The sequence below is a fragment of the Pleurodeles waltl genome, chromosome 3_1 (assembly GCF_031143425.1).
Source record: "Pleurodeles waltl isolate 20211129_DDA chromosome 3_1, aPleWal1.hap1.20221129, whole genome shotgun sequence".
In the NCBI taxonomy this organism is placed as follows: Eukaryota; Metazoa; Chordata; class Amphibia; order Caudata; family Salamandridae; genus Pleurodeles; species Pleurodeles waltl.
The window spans coordinates 1,882,394,446-1,882,411,654 of NC_090440.1; the positions used below are offsets into that span (position 1 = coordinate 1,882,394,446).

Sequence of the window (17,209 nt, forward strand, 5' to 3'; positions counted from 1 at the left end):
ACCACTAATAGATAGTGTCACCCAAGGAAAGTGGCTTCTTTCTTCAGTAAAAAGTCATTCTACCTTCCCAACCCAAGCTGAACATGGCTTGAGGAATGCCCCTAGCTGTCATGGCAAGGAGGTTGCTGCCCAGGCGTGCATTCCAGCCAATGGGAGGGAGCCAGACTGCAGGAGGGGTGGCCGGCCTGTGGATGAGATGGCTCTGTAGCACAAGGTACTATGGGGAATCTGCAGAATGAACTGTGACCCCCGTGAGGGCTGGGAATATGTGCCAATGCAGATGAAGAACATCTGTGACACCAAAAAGGGCACAGAGAGACACACACCAGGGAGGTGTTTCTCCCTGCACCTTGGAGGAGGAGCAAAAGACAAGCTCTGATAAGCTATATCCTATGGAATTAGCAATCAATGTCCTGGAGCAGGAGCAAGACCTGCCTCCCACCAACACAGCAGAGTAGCCCTGACATCCCTGAGAGATACGGACTATAAGGTTTGAGTGACTTTTATTCCATGTGTCCCCTAGCCCTTCACAGGTGGAACGGAGAGCAAACTTTTATTTCACACTACAAGATTATCTCCTGGAAGGCCGGTAGTTTAGATTGATGCAAGCTGTTCTAGGGGTTAAGTTACAGGGGGTAGAGGGCCACAGACATCTCATACTCCTTGCATAGTAATTTTGTTTTGTTATGTGGTTTATTGCTCGTGGGAGCGGGGGATTGTGAGGTGGGGGGAAGGGAAGCAAGAGTATGTTCTTCTCAGTTAACAAAGTTAAAAGGTGAGGGAGACAAACACACATGTTCCTACACAGTGCTAACAGGGGGCATCCCTTCAAATATCATACCACACTAGATATATGGAACATCCACAGCTTTCAGATAATTCAGGACTCACTTTACTGACGTGAGGCCTGGTCGTGCAATACATTCAACGACTGCGACCAGATATAGTTCTCCTCCAGAAGACACACCTCCAGGGCACACACTGCTGTTTCCTGGGTAGAGGAGCGTACATCACGCTGACTCATGCTGGCTATACAACCGGATCCAGGGAGTGGCTATCCTTATTAAAAAAAGAACCTACTGTTCGAGGCAATGAAAATGTGATAGATCCCAACAGATCAGTGCGGTGCAGGGACAATGGGGACAACTATGGCCTTGCTCAGTGTGCATCCCCTAGACTGCAGGCACCTACCATAGACAAAGTTGCAGAAATACTCATAGAAGCGGACTCCTCTCTACCCCTGGTGGGTGGGGATTTTCATGATGTAATGGATGTGTACATAGATTGGGAGGGCACCCCTGTAACCGTGGCTCAGGCTAAGCCCCTGGCTAGATTTCCCAAAACAATGGTCCTCTCAGGTTTGTGGTGACGTGCACATCTGAAGGAGAGGCACTTTTCATACTTCTCTGGGACCCATAGATTCTTCGCAAGGCTCGATTATGTGTTTGCTCCAGGAGGGGAGGTCAACGCTGTCGAGTGGGTGGAATATATGGTGAGAGGGTTGTCAGACCATTGTCCCCTATTGGTAGCCATTGGCAATAGATCACAACAAGGGGGTGCTGGGTGAACACTGAGTGCTTGAGACCTGCAAGATCAGAAGGTGGCAATGGAACTCCAAAGTGCCACAGAACTCTACTTTAAGGAGAATGAAGTGTCTGTCACTTCAAAAATAGTACTGTAGGAAGCCTATAAGATGGGCCTATGAGATAAGACCCAGAACGCAATCACTCAGAAAAAGAGGAGAGGGTGGCAGAACTTGAGAGCCTTGAGACGAGACTCCTACAATTAGAGAAGACAGGTTGCAATCCTAAAAACAGAGTATCGAGAACTGGCGCAGGAGAGGTGAAAAAAATGAATGTTAGCCACATTGCAGTGCATCTGTGCGACTGGAGACAAAGCTGGAGGCCAGGTGGGTGTGCTGTTTTATAGATCAGAAAGGGGTGTCCCACAGTACCAACAAACACATTGAGGAGGGATTTGCCGACTGCTACTAGGCTTTCCTCAGGGCTAGACCATTGAGCAACAAAAGTCACATCGCACATTACTTAGACATGGTTGCGACCCCAGTATTGGATGCAGAGGCCTGTGAGGCACTGGAAAGGGATCTCATATTGCAGGAGGTCCAGACAGCTATCGCAAAGTTGAGCGTGGGCAAGTGCCCGGGTCTAATAAGTTCTGGGTGGAATTCTATTAGTGCTATGCTAGATATCTGGGAGCATAGTTGTTGAACCTATTTAAAGAAGCTTGAGATACCTGGGCACTGCTGTTGGATCTTTGGTGATCTGCCATTACAGTGATACCTAAGGAAGGTAATCCCTGGGACAGGTGTGAATCCTACCTCCCAATCCCCCTACTCCATACCGAAGTTAAAACACTCATGACAATACTTACCACTAGGCTGTTGCCTGTCATTACTCTTCTGTTTCATAGAGACCAGTCTGGCTTTATGCCAGGTAGATAAACACAATATGACCTCAGATGGACACATAATTAACTTGCGGAGGAGAAAGGCTGGCTGACCTACTATGCTTTTCTCGCACCCGACACAGAAAAGGCATTTGACGCAGTCCACTGGCTATTCCTTGAGCTGACCTTGAGTTTGAATTTGGCCCCTGCTACAGGGAATGGGTGTCACTGCTGTATCAGGCCCCAACCGCTGTGATGAAGATGAATGAGACATTGTCGGCGGAGTTCCCCATTGCGCGGGAGACACAGCAGGGCTGCCTCTGTCCCTCCTTCTATTTGTCCTTGCAATAGAGTCCCTTGCATGCAGGGTGTGTGCACACAAAGGGGTGAGAGGGATCAGGGTTACACCCACCAATGAAGATGAGGAGAAAATCTCACTCTACGCTGATGACATACATATACCCACCCCAGAGGACGATCCCCACACTTTATACCCACCCCAGAGGACGGTCCCCACTTTCTCCACATTATTGAGGAGTACAGTGAGCACTCCAGCTACCGGATAAACTGGGAAAAGTCAGTGTTCAATCAGCCAAGTGGACTGGTGGACTAACGTTGCTTCCACAGCTATTAACTGTGGCTCAGGAGGGGTTTCAGTAGCTGGGGGTCTAGGTGGTGCCTCGCAGGGAGCTCTGTCTAAGCAGGAACCTTGGGAGGGTGGTTCGGACTTTCCAGGAGGATGCTGAGAGGTGGCATGGGATGCCTCTTACCCTATTAGGGTGGGAAGCCATCTTCAAAATGATCACATGTCACAAGTTGCTCTATGTCCTTCAGAACACATACTACCATATCCCACAAGACGTGTTCACTAAAATAGATAATGAGTTGAGGTCACTGCCCTGGACCAAAGGACATCCCAGGATAGCTATTAAGACACTGCAATGCAACCCATACAATGGAGGGAATGCCCTCCCAGACATTGCAGCATACCTCTTGGCAACAGACCTGATAAACGTTAACAATTGGATATTCACCCCTCAAGACCCCACAATATTAAGCTGGAAAGGGAGAGCCTATGGACACTGCTGCATGTGGGTCTGTTGTTTCCCTCCTCAGGTTGTTGTGAGGCTGCTGCTGTGGTCTGTGGATTTGTGACCCCTTAATGTTTGAGTCATGTTAAGTGTCAGTGAGGTACAGTGAATTCTAATGTCGGAATTTATCTAGCACCTACTGTTGGCAGGGTGATAAGCAGCTTTGTCCGACTGATGATATCAGCAATAGGGCACATACCTATTGCTCTCTTCTCCACAACTGTTGCAATTTTCCTACTTGGTTGGACATTCTTTTCGGGGACCTATTCAAACACTGGGAGAAATTGGGTCTTCTCCCCTTTGTCTCAAACAGGGGCTGTACATTAGGCCCCTGATTGATGGCCCGAGGAGCAGCACCAGCACCAATAATAGATAGTGTCACCCAAGGAAAGTGGCTTCTTTTTCAGTAAAAAGTCATTCTACCTTCCCAATCCAAGCTGGACATGGCTTGAGGAATGCCCCTAGCTGTCATGGCAAGGAGGTTGCTGCCCAGGCGTGCATTCCAGCCAATGGGAGGGAGCCAGACTGCAGGAGGGGTGGCCGGCCTGTGGATGAGATGGCTCTGTAGCACAAGGTACTATGGGGAATCTGCAGAATGAACTGTGACCCCCGTGAGGGCTGGGAATATGTGCCAATGCAGATGAAGAACATCTGTGACACCAAAAAGGACACGGAGAGACACACACCAGGGAGGTGTTTCTCCCTGCACCTTGGAGGAGGAGCAAAAGACAAGCTCTGATAAGCTATATCCTATGGAATTAGCAATCAATATCCTGGAGCAGGAGCAAGACCTGCCTCCCACCAACACGGCAGAGTAGCCCTGACATCCCTGAGAGATACTGACTATAAGGTTTGAGTGACTTTTATTCCATGTGTCCCCTAGTGCTTCTCAGGTGGAACGGAGAGCAAACTTTTCTTTCACACTACAAGATTACCACCTGGAAGGCCAGTAGTTTAGATTGATGCAAGCTGTTCTAGGGGTTAAGTTACAGGAGGTAGAGGGCCACAGACTTCTCATACTCCTTGCATAGTAATTTTGTTTCGTTATGTGGTTTATTGCTCGTGGGAGCGGGGGGTTGTGAGATAGGGGGAAGGGAAGCAAGAGTATGTTCTTCTCAGTTCACAAAGTTAAAAGGTGAGGGAGACAAACACACATGTTCCTACACAGTGCTAACAGGGGGCATCCCTTCAAATATCATACCACACTAGATATATGGAACATCCACAGCTTTCAGATAATTCAGGACTCACTTTACTGACATGAGGCCTGGTCGTGCAATACATTCAACGACTGCGACCAGATATAGTTCTCCTCCAGAAGACACACCTCCAGGGCACACACTGCTGTTTCCTGGGTAGAGGAGCGTACATCACGCTGACTCATGCTGGCTATACAACCGGATCCAGGGAGTGGCTATCCTTATTAAAAAAAGAACCTACTGTTCGAGGCAATGAAAATGTGATATATCCCAACAGATCAGTGCGGGTGCAGGGACAATGGGGACAACTATGGCCTTGCTCAGTGTGCACCCCCTAGACTGCAGGCACCTACCATAGACAAAGTTGCAGAAATACTCATAGGAGCGGACTCCTCTCTACCCCTGGTGGGTAGGGATTTTCATGATGTAATTAATGTGTACATAGATTGGGAGGGCACCCCTGCAACTGTGGCTCAGGCTAAGCCCCTGGTTAGATTTCCCAAAACAATGGTCCTCTCAGATTTGTGGTGACGTCCACATCTGAAGGAGAGGCACTTTTCATACTTCTCTGGGACCCATAGAGTCTTCGCAAGGCTCGATTATTTGTTTGCTCCAGGAGGGGAGGTCAACGCTGTCGAGTGGGTGGAATATATGGTGAGAGGGTTGTCAGACCATTGTCCCCTATTGGTAGCCATTGGCAATAGATCACAACAAGGGGGTGCTGGGTGAACACTGAGTGCTTGAGACCTGCAAGATCAGAAGGTGGCAATGGAACTCCAAAGTGCCACAGAACTCTACTTTAAGGAGAATGAAGTGTCTGTCACTTCAAAAATAGTTCTGTAGGAAGCCTATAAGATGGTCCTATGAGATAAGACCCAGAACGCAATCACTCAGAAAAAGAGGAGAGGGTGGCAGAACTTGAGAGCCTTGAGACGAGACTCCTACAATTAGAGAAGACAGGTTGCAATCCTAAAAACAGAGTATCGAGAACTGGCGCAGGAGAGGTGAAAAAAATGAATGTTAGCCACATTGCAGTGCATCTGTGAGACTGGAGACAAAGCTGGAGGCCAGGTGGATGTGCTGTTTTATAGATCAGAAAGGGGTGTCCCACAGTACCAACAAACACATTGAGGAGGGATTTGCCGACTGCTACTAGGCTTTCCTCAGGGCTAGACCATTGAGCAACAAAAGTCACATCGCACATTACTTAGACATGGTTGCGACCCCAGTATTGGATGCAGAGGCCTGTGAGGCACTGGAAAGGGATCTCATATTGCAGGAGGTCCAGACAGCTATCGCAAAGTTGAGCGTGGGCAGGTGCCCGGGTCTAATAAGTTCTGGGTGGAATTCTATTAGTGCTATGCTAGATATCTCTGAGCATAGTTGTTGAACCTATTCAAAGATGCTTGAGATAACTGGGCACCTCTGTTGGATCTTTGTTGAGCTCCCATTACAGTGATACCAAAGGAAGGTAATCCCTGGGACAGGTGTGAATCCTACCTCTCAATCCCCCTACTCCATAACGAAGTTAAAACACTCATGACAATACTTACCACTAGGCTGTTGCCTGTCATTACTCTTCTGTTTCATAGAGACCAGTCTGGCTTTATGCCAGGTAGATAAACACAATATGACCTAAGATGGACACATAATTGACTTGCGTAGGAGAAAGACTGGCTGACCTACTATGCTTTTCTCGCACCCGACACAGAAAAGGCATTTGACGCAGTCCACTGGCTATTCCTTGAGCTGACCTTGAGTTTGAATTTGGCCCCTGCTACAGGGAATGGGTGTCACTGCTGTATCAGGCCCCAACCGCTGTGATGAAGATGAATGAGACATTGTCGGCGGAGTTCCCCATTGCGCGGGAGACACAGCAGGGCTGCCTCTGTCCCTCCTTCTATTTGTCCTTGCAATAGAGTCCCTTGCATGCACGGTGTGTGCACACAAAGTGGTGAGAGGGTTCAGGGTTACACCCACCAATGAAGATGAGGAGAAAATCTCACTCTACGCTGATGACATACATATACCCACCCCAGAGGACGATCCCCACACTTTATACCCACCCCAGAGGACGGTCCCCACTTTCTCCACATTATTGAGGAGTACAGTGAGCACTCCAGCTACCGGATAAACTGGGAAAAGTCAGTGTTCAATCAGCCAAGTGGACTGGTGGACTAACGTTGCTTCCACAGCTATTAACTGTGGCTCAGGAGGGGTTTCAGTAGCTGGGGGTCTAGGTGGTGCCTCGCAGGGAGCTCTGTCTAAGCAGGAACCTTGGGAGGGTGGTTCAGACTTTCCAGGAGGATGCTGAGAGGTGGCATGGGATGCCTCTTACCCTATTAGGGTGGGAAGCCATCTTCAAAATGATCACATGTCACAAGTTGCTCTATGTCCTTCAGAACACATACTACCATATCCCACAAGACGTGTTCACTAAAATAGATAATGAGTTGAGGTCACTGCCCTGGACCAAAGGACATCCCAGGATAGCTATTAAGACACTGCAATGCAACCCATACAATGGAGGGAATGCCCTCCCAGACATTGCAGCATACCTCTGGGCAACAGACCTGATAAACGTTAACAATTGGATATTCACCCCTCAAGACCCCACAATATTAAGCTGGAAAGGGAGTGCCTATGGACACTGCTGCATGTGGGTCTGTTGTTTCCCTCCTCAGGTTGTTGTGAGGCTGCTGCTGTGGTCTGTGGATTTGTGACCCCTTAATGTTTGAGTCATGTTAAGTGTCAGTGAGGTACAGTGAATTCTAATGTCGGAATTTATCTAGCACCTACTGTTGGCAGGGTGATAAGCAGCTTTGTCCGACTGATGATATCAGCAATAGGGCACGTACCTATTACTCTCTTCTCCACAACTGTTGCAATTTTCCTACTTGGTTGGACATTCTTTTCGGGGACCTATTCAAACACTGGGAGAAATTGGATCTTCTCCCCTTTGTCTCAAACAGGGGCTGTACATTAGGGCCCTGATTGATGGCCCGAGGAGCAGCACCAGCACCAATAATAGATAGTGTCACCCAAGGAAAGTGGCTTCTTTTTCAGTAAAAAGTCATTCTACCTTCCCAATCCAAGCTGGACATGGCTTGAGGAATGCCCCTAGCTGTCATGGCAAGGAGGTTGCTGCCCAGGCGTGCATTCCAGCCAATGGGAGGGAGCCAGACTGCAGGAGGGGTGGCCGGCCTGTGGATGAGATGGCTCTGTAGCACAAGGTACTATGGGGAATCTGCAGAATGAACTGTGACCCCCGTGAGGGTTGGGAATATGTGCCAATGCAGATGAAGAACATCTGTGACACCAAAAAGGACACAGAGAGACACACACCAGGGAGGTGTTTCTCCCTGCACCTTGGAGGAGGAGCAAAAGACAAGCTCTGATAAGCTATATCCTATGGAATTAGCAATCAATGTCCTGGAGCAGGAGCAAGACCTGCCTCCCACCAACACGGCAGAGTAGCCCTGACATCCCTGAGAGATACGGACTATAAGGTTTGAGTGACTTTTATTCCATGTGTCCCCTAGCCCTTCACAGGTGGAACGGAGAGCAAACTTTTCTTTCACACTACAAGATTATCACCTGGAAGGCCGGTAGTTTAGATTGATGCAAGCTGTTCTAGGGGTTAAGTTACAGGGGGTAGAGGGCCACAGACATCTCATACTCCTTGCATAGTAATTTTGTTTTGTTATGTGGTTTATTGCTCGTGGGAGCGGGGGATTGTGAGGTGGGGGGAAGGGAAGCAAGAGTATGTTCTTCTCAGTTAACAAAGTTAAAAGGTGAGGGAGACAAACACACATGTTCCTACACAGTGCTAACAGGGGGCATCCCTTCAAATATCATACCACACTAGATATATGGAACATCCACAGCTTTCAGATAATTCAGGACTCACTTTACTGACGTGAGGCCTGGTCGTGCAATACATTCAACGACTGCGACCAGATATAGTTCTCCTCCAGAAGACACACCTCCAGGGCACACACTGCTGTTTCCTGGGTAGAGGAGCGATCATCACACTGACTCATGCTGGCTATACAACCGGATCCAGGGAGTGGCTATCCTTATTAAAAAAAGAACCTACTGTTCGAGGCGATGAAAATGTGATAGATCCCAACAGATCAGTGCGGTGCAGGGACAATGGGGACAACTATGGCCTTGCTCAGTGTGCATCCCCTAGACTGCAGGCACCTACCATAGACAAAGTTGCAGAAATACTCATAGAAGCGGACTCCTCTCTACCCCTGGTGGGTGGGGATTTTCATGATGTAATGGATGTGTACATAGATTGGTGGGGCACCCCTGCAACCTTGGCTCAGGCTAAGCCCCTGGCTAGATTTCCTAAAACAATGGTCCTCTCAGATTTGTGGTGACGTGCACATCTGAAGGAGAGGCACTTTTCATACTTCTCTGGGACCCATAGAGTCTTCGCAAGGCTCGATTATGTGTTTGCTCCAGGAGGGGAGGTCAACGCTGTTGAGTGGGTGGAATATATGGTGAGAGGGTTGTCAGACCATTGTCCCCTATTGGTAGCCATTGGCAATAGATCACAACAAGGGGGTGCTGGGTGAACACTGAGTGCTTGAGACCTGCAAGATCAGAAGGTGGCAATGGAACTCCAAAGTGCCACAGAACTCTACTTTAAGGAGAATGAAGTGTCTGTCACTTCAAAAATAGTACTGTAGGAAGCCTATAAGATGGTCCTATGAGATAAGACCCAGAACGCAATCACTCAGAAAAAGAGGAGAGGGTGGCAGAACGTGAGAGCCTTGAGACGAGACTCCTACAATTAGAGAAGACAGGTTGCAATCCTAAAAACAGAGTATCGAGAACTGGGACAGGAGAGGTGAAAAAAATGAATGTTAGCCACATTGCAGTGCATCTGTGAGACGGGGGACAAAGCTGGAGGCCAGGTAGGTGTGCTGTTTTATAGATCAGAAAGGGGTGTCCCACAGTACAGACAAACACATTTGGGAGGGATTTGCCGACTGCTACTAGGCTTTCCTCAGGGCCAGACCATTGAGCAACAAAAGTCACATCGCACATTACTTAGACATAGTTGCGACCCCAGTATTGAATGCAGAGGCCCGTGAGGCACTGGAAAGGGATCTCATATTGCAGGAGGTCCAGACAGCTATGGCAAAGTTGAGCGTGGGCAAGTGCCCGGGTCTAATAAGTTCTGGGTGGAATTCTATTAGTGCTATGTTAGATATCTGGGAGCATAGTTGTTGAACCTATTTAAAGAAGCTTGAGATACCTGGGCACTGCTGTTGGATCTTTGGTGAGCTGCCATTACAGTGATACCTAAGGAAGGTAATCCCTGGGACAGGTGTGAATCCTACCTCCCAATCCCCCTACTCCATACCGAAGTTAAAACACTCATGACAATACTTACCACTAGGCTGTTGCCTGTCATTACTCTTCTGTTTCATAGAGACCAGTCTGGCTTTATGCCAGGTAGATAAACACAATATGACCTAAGATGGACACATTTCTCCACTTGCGGAGGAGAAAGACTGGCTGACCTACTATGCTTTTCTCGCACCCGACACAGAAAAGGCATTTGATGCAGTCCACTGGCTATTCCTTGAGCTGACCTTGAGTTTGAATTTGTCCCCTGCTACAGGGAATGGGTGTCACTGCTGTATCAGGCCCCAACCGCTGTGATGAAGATGAATGAGACATTGTCGGCGGAGTTCCCCATTGCGCGGGAGACACCGCAGGGCTGCCTCTGTCCCTCCTTCTATTTGTCCTTGCAATAGAGTCCCTTGCATGCAGGGTGTGTGCACACAAAGGGGTGAGAGGGTTCAGGGTTAAACCCACCAATGAAGATGAGGAGAAAATCTCACTCTACGCTGATGACATACATATACCCCCCCCAGAGGACGATCCCCACACTTTATACCCACCCCAGAGGACGGTCCCCACTTTCTCCACATTATTGAGGAGTACAGTGAGCACTCCAGCTACCGGATAAACTGGGAAAAGTTCAATCAGCCAAGTGGACTGGTGGACTAACGTTGCTTCCACAGCTATTAATTGTGGGTCAGGAGGGGTTTCAGTAGCTGGGGGTCTAGGTGGTTCCTCGCAGGGAGCTCCGTCTAAGCAGGAACCTTGGGAGGGTGGTTCAGACTTTCCAGGAGGAAGCTGAGAGGTGGCATGGGATGCCTCTTACCCTATTAGGGTGGGAAGCCATCTTCAAAATGATCACGTGTCACAAGTTGCTCTATGTCCTTCAGAACACATACTACCATATCCCACAAGACGTGTTCACTAAAATAGATAATGAGTTGAGGTCACTGCCCTGGACCAAAGGACATCCAGAATAGCTATTAAGACACTGCAATGCAACCCATACAATGGAGGGAATGCCCTCCCAGACATTGCAGCATACCTCTGGGCAACAGACCTGATAAACATTAACAATTGGATATTCACCCCTCAGGACCCCACAATATGAAGCTGGAAAGGGAGTGCCTATGGACACTGCTGCATGTGGGTCTGTTGTTTCCCTCCTCAGGTTGTTGTGAGGCTGCTGCTGTGGTCTGTGGATTTGTGACCCCTTAATGTTTGAGTCCTGTTAAGTGTCAGTGAGGTACAGTGAATTCTAATGTCGGAATTTATCTAGCACCTACTGTTGGCAGGGTGATAAGCAGCTTTGGCCGACTGATGATATCAGCAATAGGGCACGTACCTATTGCTCTCTTCTCCACAACTGTTGCAATTTTCCTACTTGGTTGGACATTCTTTTCGGGGACCTATTCAAACACTGGGAGAAATTGGGTCTTCTTCCCTTTGCCTCAAACAGGGGCTGTACATTAGGCCCCTGATTGATGGCCCGAGGAGCAGCACCAGCACCACTAATAGATAGTGTCACCCAAGGAAAGTGGCTTCTTTCTTCAGTAAAATGTCATTCTACCTTCCCAAACCAAACTGGAACAATTAATAAATGCCTAAAAATCAAAGCCAATGAAGGTGAATTCTTTATTGGAATCCCCTGGTTCTCTGGTAGATGTGGTATCATGTACCAGCCAGCTGAGAGAAATTATTCTACCTCTTAGAAAACAGCTATGACTTGAGGAGACAAAGTGGACCAATTCACCAAATGTTGGCCTCCTGCATGTGCACCCCTGGAAGGTCTCTGAAAGGGAGAGTCACGTAGAAATGCAACCTGAAATTGAGGCATACAAACTCAAGATAGGGGAGTCATAGGACCATACCTATGGGCAGATTTATGGGAAGTGACGCTGCACCGAGTACAGCGCCACTTTCCCTACACCCTTGAGCACCCCCATACTGCCACCATGTGTGCACCGTATTTAAAATACGGCTCACCATGGCGCAGGGTAGGGGGCAATAGCATCATCTTTCATGACGCTATTGATATACTCTGCAGGAGTAGCGCCCAAATATTGGCGCTACTCCTGCAGAGTATATATGGCCCCATTCTAAAGAATGGAAGGCCCCTTTTAACGCCTGCTCCTGAGCAGGCGTTATAAGTGCTGTAAAAAAGGGGAATGCTCCTTTTGCATACATTGTGCCTTGTACAGGCATAATGTAGCGCAAAAGGTTACAGGGTGGCACAATGTATGCATTGCGCCACCCTGTAAATAAGGCTCTTGGATTTTGGCCTTGTTAGGCCACATTACTGTCAGTATAAATGATGTTTATGTGGTGCAAGGTGGCGCTAGGGGCCTAGAAATATGCCCCCAAGTACAATTTCAGGATGAAGAAACAGCGAACCAGTGCAAGTGCAGCAACCTGAGGGTAGTGGGTCTGCCTGAATTGGCAGAAGGCCCCAACACTGAATTCTTCCTCTTAAATTGGATTTTTTAGAAGGTGGCAACTAAGGGGATTTCTAAGGGTTTCTGTGTGAATAAAACCCACAGGGTCTTCTATTCCCACTGTCTCGTGGGGGTCCTTTGCAACTCATAATTGTACAGCTGCTGAATACAGAGGCTGGAATTTTGCAACGCAATGCCACAGACTGGCCTGATACGTTTTGAGTTTTGATTGCTATTAAGTGACTTTCCCCAGACTATATGCAGGCAGTTAAGCAGAGGGTGTCATTCTTAAAAGTCATGACACAATGAAGTGGTCTGCCTCTAAAAGGCATGCTTATTTTTTTAGAGCAAGCTCAAAGTGACAGTGAATGGAAAATCAATTTCTTATTTGGTCTCTGGTGCAAAATCTTTCAAGCAGAATTTGGTTTAAACTATTACAAGAACATTACATCTCGTTTAGATGTTTGAATGGCATACAAATGTTTTTTTATTGTGTTAACAAAAACACTGAAATTGTTTAAAAAAGGTTTAGTTAATAGGAGAGGTGTCAAAAATATCTACACCACAAGTCTCAAAAGATAGGAAATACACCAGTTAAAGTAGCATGTTAACGTGAAATGCAACCCCCTGCCACTGTGTGAAAAATGTCAAGCTCATGGCAGAAAATGGATCTTCTATGTGCCACTTTGTGTCACTCTGGCCTTCTTGCAGCCCTCACTGCCTCAGGCCCCTCAGTGAGCCCCCGTCTTTCCCACAGGCCTTGTGGTTTGCTTTGCCCCTCCCCTGTTGGTACTTGTGTCTTCTTCCACTACATGTAACCTCTCTGTGTTTCGCTGTTGCAGTCCTGAAGCACCACCCCCTACAAGATCCTTTATGTGCCATTGTGCCTCTACCCCTCAGCCCCTCTATGAGCAGGCCCTCTCCCCTAAAAGTTCCTCTATTAACCCCCACCATCCTTCTATGTGCCCTCAACCCCATATAAACTCACAGTGTGACCAAGCTGAATCCAGCCCCTATCAAACACTGCATTCTGCTTTTGTAGTCCCTCTGTGAGCCCTTCCACCCTATGCAACCCTTTTGTGTGTTATCAACTTCCCCTACATCCGATCGTTTTTCCATCCTTTTTCTGTATCCTCTAGGTGTGTCCCGGACCCCAGTGTGTATCAGCCAGTCATGCCTCTGCTGGCTCTCACTTTCCCCTCTGACAACCTGGGTGCCTGCCCTGCCTCACCTTTCAGCCACGCTCTGTTGCTCCTGTCCCGCAGCAGCCCCTGTGTGGGCTTCACTTCATATGTCTCATATCTACTAGAGCCTCTCTGTACACCCTTAACTGCCCTGCAGCCACTGTATGATGCCCTGCCCCACCTTTGCTGCACCCCCACACAAGTACCTACCTACAGCCCATGTGCGCCAACCTGTGCTCTGTGTGCTCCAATCCCAAAATGCAGCCCATGTACCTCCCAGCCCTGCCCCTACTGGCACTCTTATGCCCCTCTTTGGGCCCTCTGTGCTCCCACCCTGCCTGCCTCTGCAGCCACTCTAAATGATCCTCTTGTCCCCACTGTAGCCACTTGGTGCCAAGGACTCTTCTCTTTGTGTCCCGATTCTTGGGGACCCTGTGCGACCCCCCCCCCAACCAGCAACTGTATGCCACTCTGTTTAGCCTGTGCTGCCCCTCTATGTGTTCTACTTGCTCTCACCGCGCAAATACCTGCAACCCCTATGTGCCATCCTTTCTTACCCCTGCATCCCCTCTGTGTACCAGTCCCCATTCAGCCCATGTGAATCACCCAGCACTGCCTCTCCTGACCCTCGTGCGCTCCTCCACAACTTATCTGTGACCACCCTGCCTTGCGTCTGCAGCCCATCTGTGTGAGCACCCACCCAACTGTAGGGGCTCTATGTTCCAGGCCTCCTCCCTATGTGCCCTGCAGACCCTTTGAGTGCCATCACCACCCTGCAGCCACTGTGTGCCACTGAGTTCTTCCTCAGCTGGACTTCGCATGCAGTCCCTGTGTATCGCTCTGTCCAGCCCCTTGTGGCCTCTCTGGGTGCCCCTCCCAGATGGCAACATTGGCAAAACCAATAGACTTGTAACTTAAAATGCAAACCAGACCTGTTAGGGGTTCTTTCTAAACACCCTTCTCACCCATAGTGAAAGTGATGGGGAGGCAGCACACGCTAAGGAGGCTGAGCACTCTTGCTGCACTGGTGCAACACTAAGTAACCCTCGTATGCTTTGGATGGGGGCATGAGCACCATACATTCTTGAGGTATCTTCAGGGAAGGAATTAATTAACTCCCCCTCACCCCCACCTTCTCAACCGAGTATACACTCTGGACTTTGGAGGGAGACAAGGGAGGAATTTGTATAGCCTAATATCCTTGGCAAGAACAATCCCCTTGGTGGTGGTGGTGGTGGTGGTGGTGGTGGGGGAGGGAGGTAGAGTTTCTTTGCTTTCTATCTCTCCTAGCCTACAAAGAGGTCTGGAGAGGTATTCCTAAGTGGCTGGGCTTACCTGGGTTTACCCACCCACGTATATATCAGGCTGCAAATCTCTTCCACCATACATTTTTGTTTCTTATTCTCTTCTTTTTTGTGGTTTTCCTTGGATTTTAATGTTTGTGAACACTAGAAGTAAAACACTTGTGATTGTTGTGTCTGTGTACTGTGGTACTATTGTTCATACAAGTTCAGTCAGGACATTTCGTTATAGTAGTTACTGGAAAACAGCTGTATGTCAGAATATTGAATAAAACACTGTTTATGTAAATATTGTGCTCTAACTATTGTTAACAATATTGTCCAGCTGGGTGCAGATTTTCTAACATTAACTACAATGGAACAACATGTTTAAATATGAGATTTATAAAACAATATGTGTGTCAGACAATATTCCAAAAAGCTATTCTGGTACCTCATCCTGAAAATTTAATTTAGTGACCCCCTAGCAACTATTGGACCTCTTGGCACAAAATCAGGCACGCTGTAAGACATCCTTATATACATTTCTTTCTCCAAAGTTTGTGCAGATGTTTCAGGGAAAATCAAAGTTGTTATGGATGCAAACTTTGGATTTCAAATGGAGTTTTGTGTCAATGTCGACTAAAGAGGCACAACTCTGTAAATAAACATATATGTATGTAGTAGTGTTGTTAGAAGTACTAGTGTGGTGGTGCTGGTGTTACCTGCTGAAGATCAGTTAGCAAATTCCAAAGGGCACTTTGAGTAAGCTGTGCTGCAGAGCTGGAACCTGCACCACTGTTAGTGCAAAGCTGATAAAGAGCTAAAACCACAAGAAAAGTTTGTTAGTAGTATTCATAAACAAAATGCTGTCACATCCTTTTAAAAGAAAACATTTCACACTGAATCTAATCACATTCTGGACTAATACAAAGTCAGTTTTAGGCAAAGGGTGAGAAGTTTTTTGAAAGTACATCTGTCCTGGAAGAGATGCGGTTGAGGGAAATGTTTTGCTTTTTAGATCTTAATCTTTTTACATATGTATTTGGTCTTTAATACTATTGACTAACCAATTCTCCTCCAGCACCTAGCTACTTTTGCAATTCCCAAGCTAGTGATCGCATGGATTCTAACTCCCCTTTCCAGAGAGTCCCATTATACTTGGCTTTGCCAACTTTGCAGTCTTTAAGAGTGTGACTCAGGTATTGCAACACTCTAATCTTTTTTAAATGTATCTTCAATCTCTTGCCACACTACTTCAATTTCTTAGTACGTTTCTTTTTGTGTTCAGCTAACATCAAGATGTTTCCCCATTCAGTACAGCATCTGGTAACCACTGCTTCTATAAATAATACATGCCTTACCTTGGTCCACTGTCACATAATGGCAAACATTCTTCAAATTAAGTCTGCAGTTTGACCATTGTTAATGACTCCTTACCCACGACAGTGCATATTCATGAATTCTTAGGAATCACATTCCCCTTGTCTTTTTTTGATTCTGTGATGAGACATGATGATGTAGGAGACATCTGAATGGAGTCGCCACGGCATACCTCCCACACAACGGGTCAAGACCATACAGAAAGCAAAAGAGTACAATCAACTAGCCTAATAGCTGGCATTTCCTGCAACAACAAAAAACAATCACACCCCATACCTTTCAGACGGAGTTGTTTGCCTCACTATTAAATGTTTTATACTGAGCCACCCACTCTTGACTTTAGTTAAGTTAAGTTAAGATTGTATTTAAATTTAAAAAGGAAGAATATAGCCAAGTATTTTTTCCTGTTGAACTCTGGAAGAAGAGTCCAAGAGTCACATCGAACTCCAGTTGCTCTAAGGAGTAGTAATCCTCCTCTTCATCAGCTTGGGATGAGGCTGTATGAAAGAGCACGCCTCTTGAAGTTCAGAGAAAAAAATATCCGCTGGCCTCATTTCAGACCCTGAGATTACCTGGTAAAAGTGTGGCTTACTTGAAATTTGTCTTCATCAGCCCCACCACTACATGATGGAAACTGTTTTGAACCGTTGCTGCCAGGAGCATATTCTGCTTGTAGTGGTAGACAGCAAAGTGATGCATAATCACATGCAGTGGAGCACCAGGTTTGGGATTTGAAATTCGAACAAATTAATGATGGCTAAAGTATTTGACCCATTAAAGGTTCTTGCAGTAGATGACTTATAAAGTTTGTCCTTTTATCAGATTTAGGGCCTGATTTAGAATTCGTGGATAAGCTACTTTGTCACA

The 17,209-nt window shown here is 47.3% G+C and overlaps 1 protein-coding gene across 1 annotated transcript in view; it reads right to left on the reverse strand.

Moving 5' to 3' along the window:
• Window positions 1–17,209, reverse strand: part of DYTN (dystrotelin) — a 244,913-nt gene that overhangs the window by 144,309 nt on the left and 83,395 nt on the right. Inside the window, exon 5 of the mRNA XM_069221575.1 lies at window positions 15,685–15,782. Coding sequence (XP_069077676.1) covers window positions 15,685–15,782 — 98 coding nt within the window. The remainder of the gene's footprint in view (window positions 1–15,684; window positions 15,783–17,209) is intronic.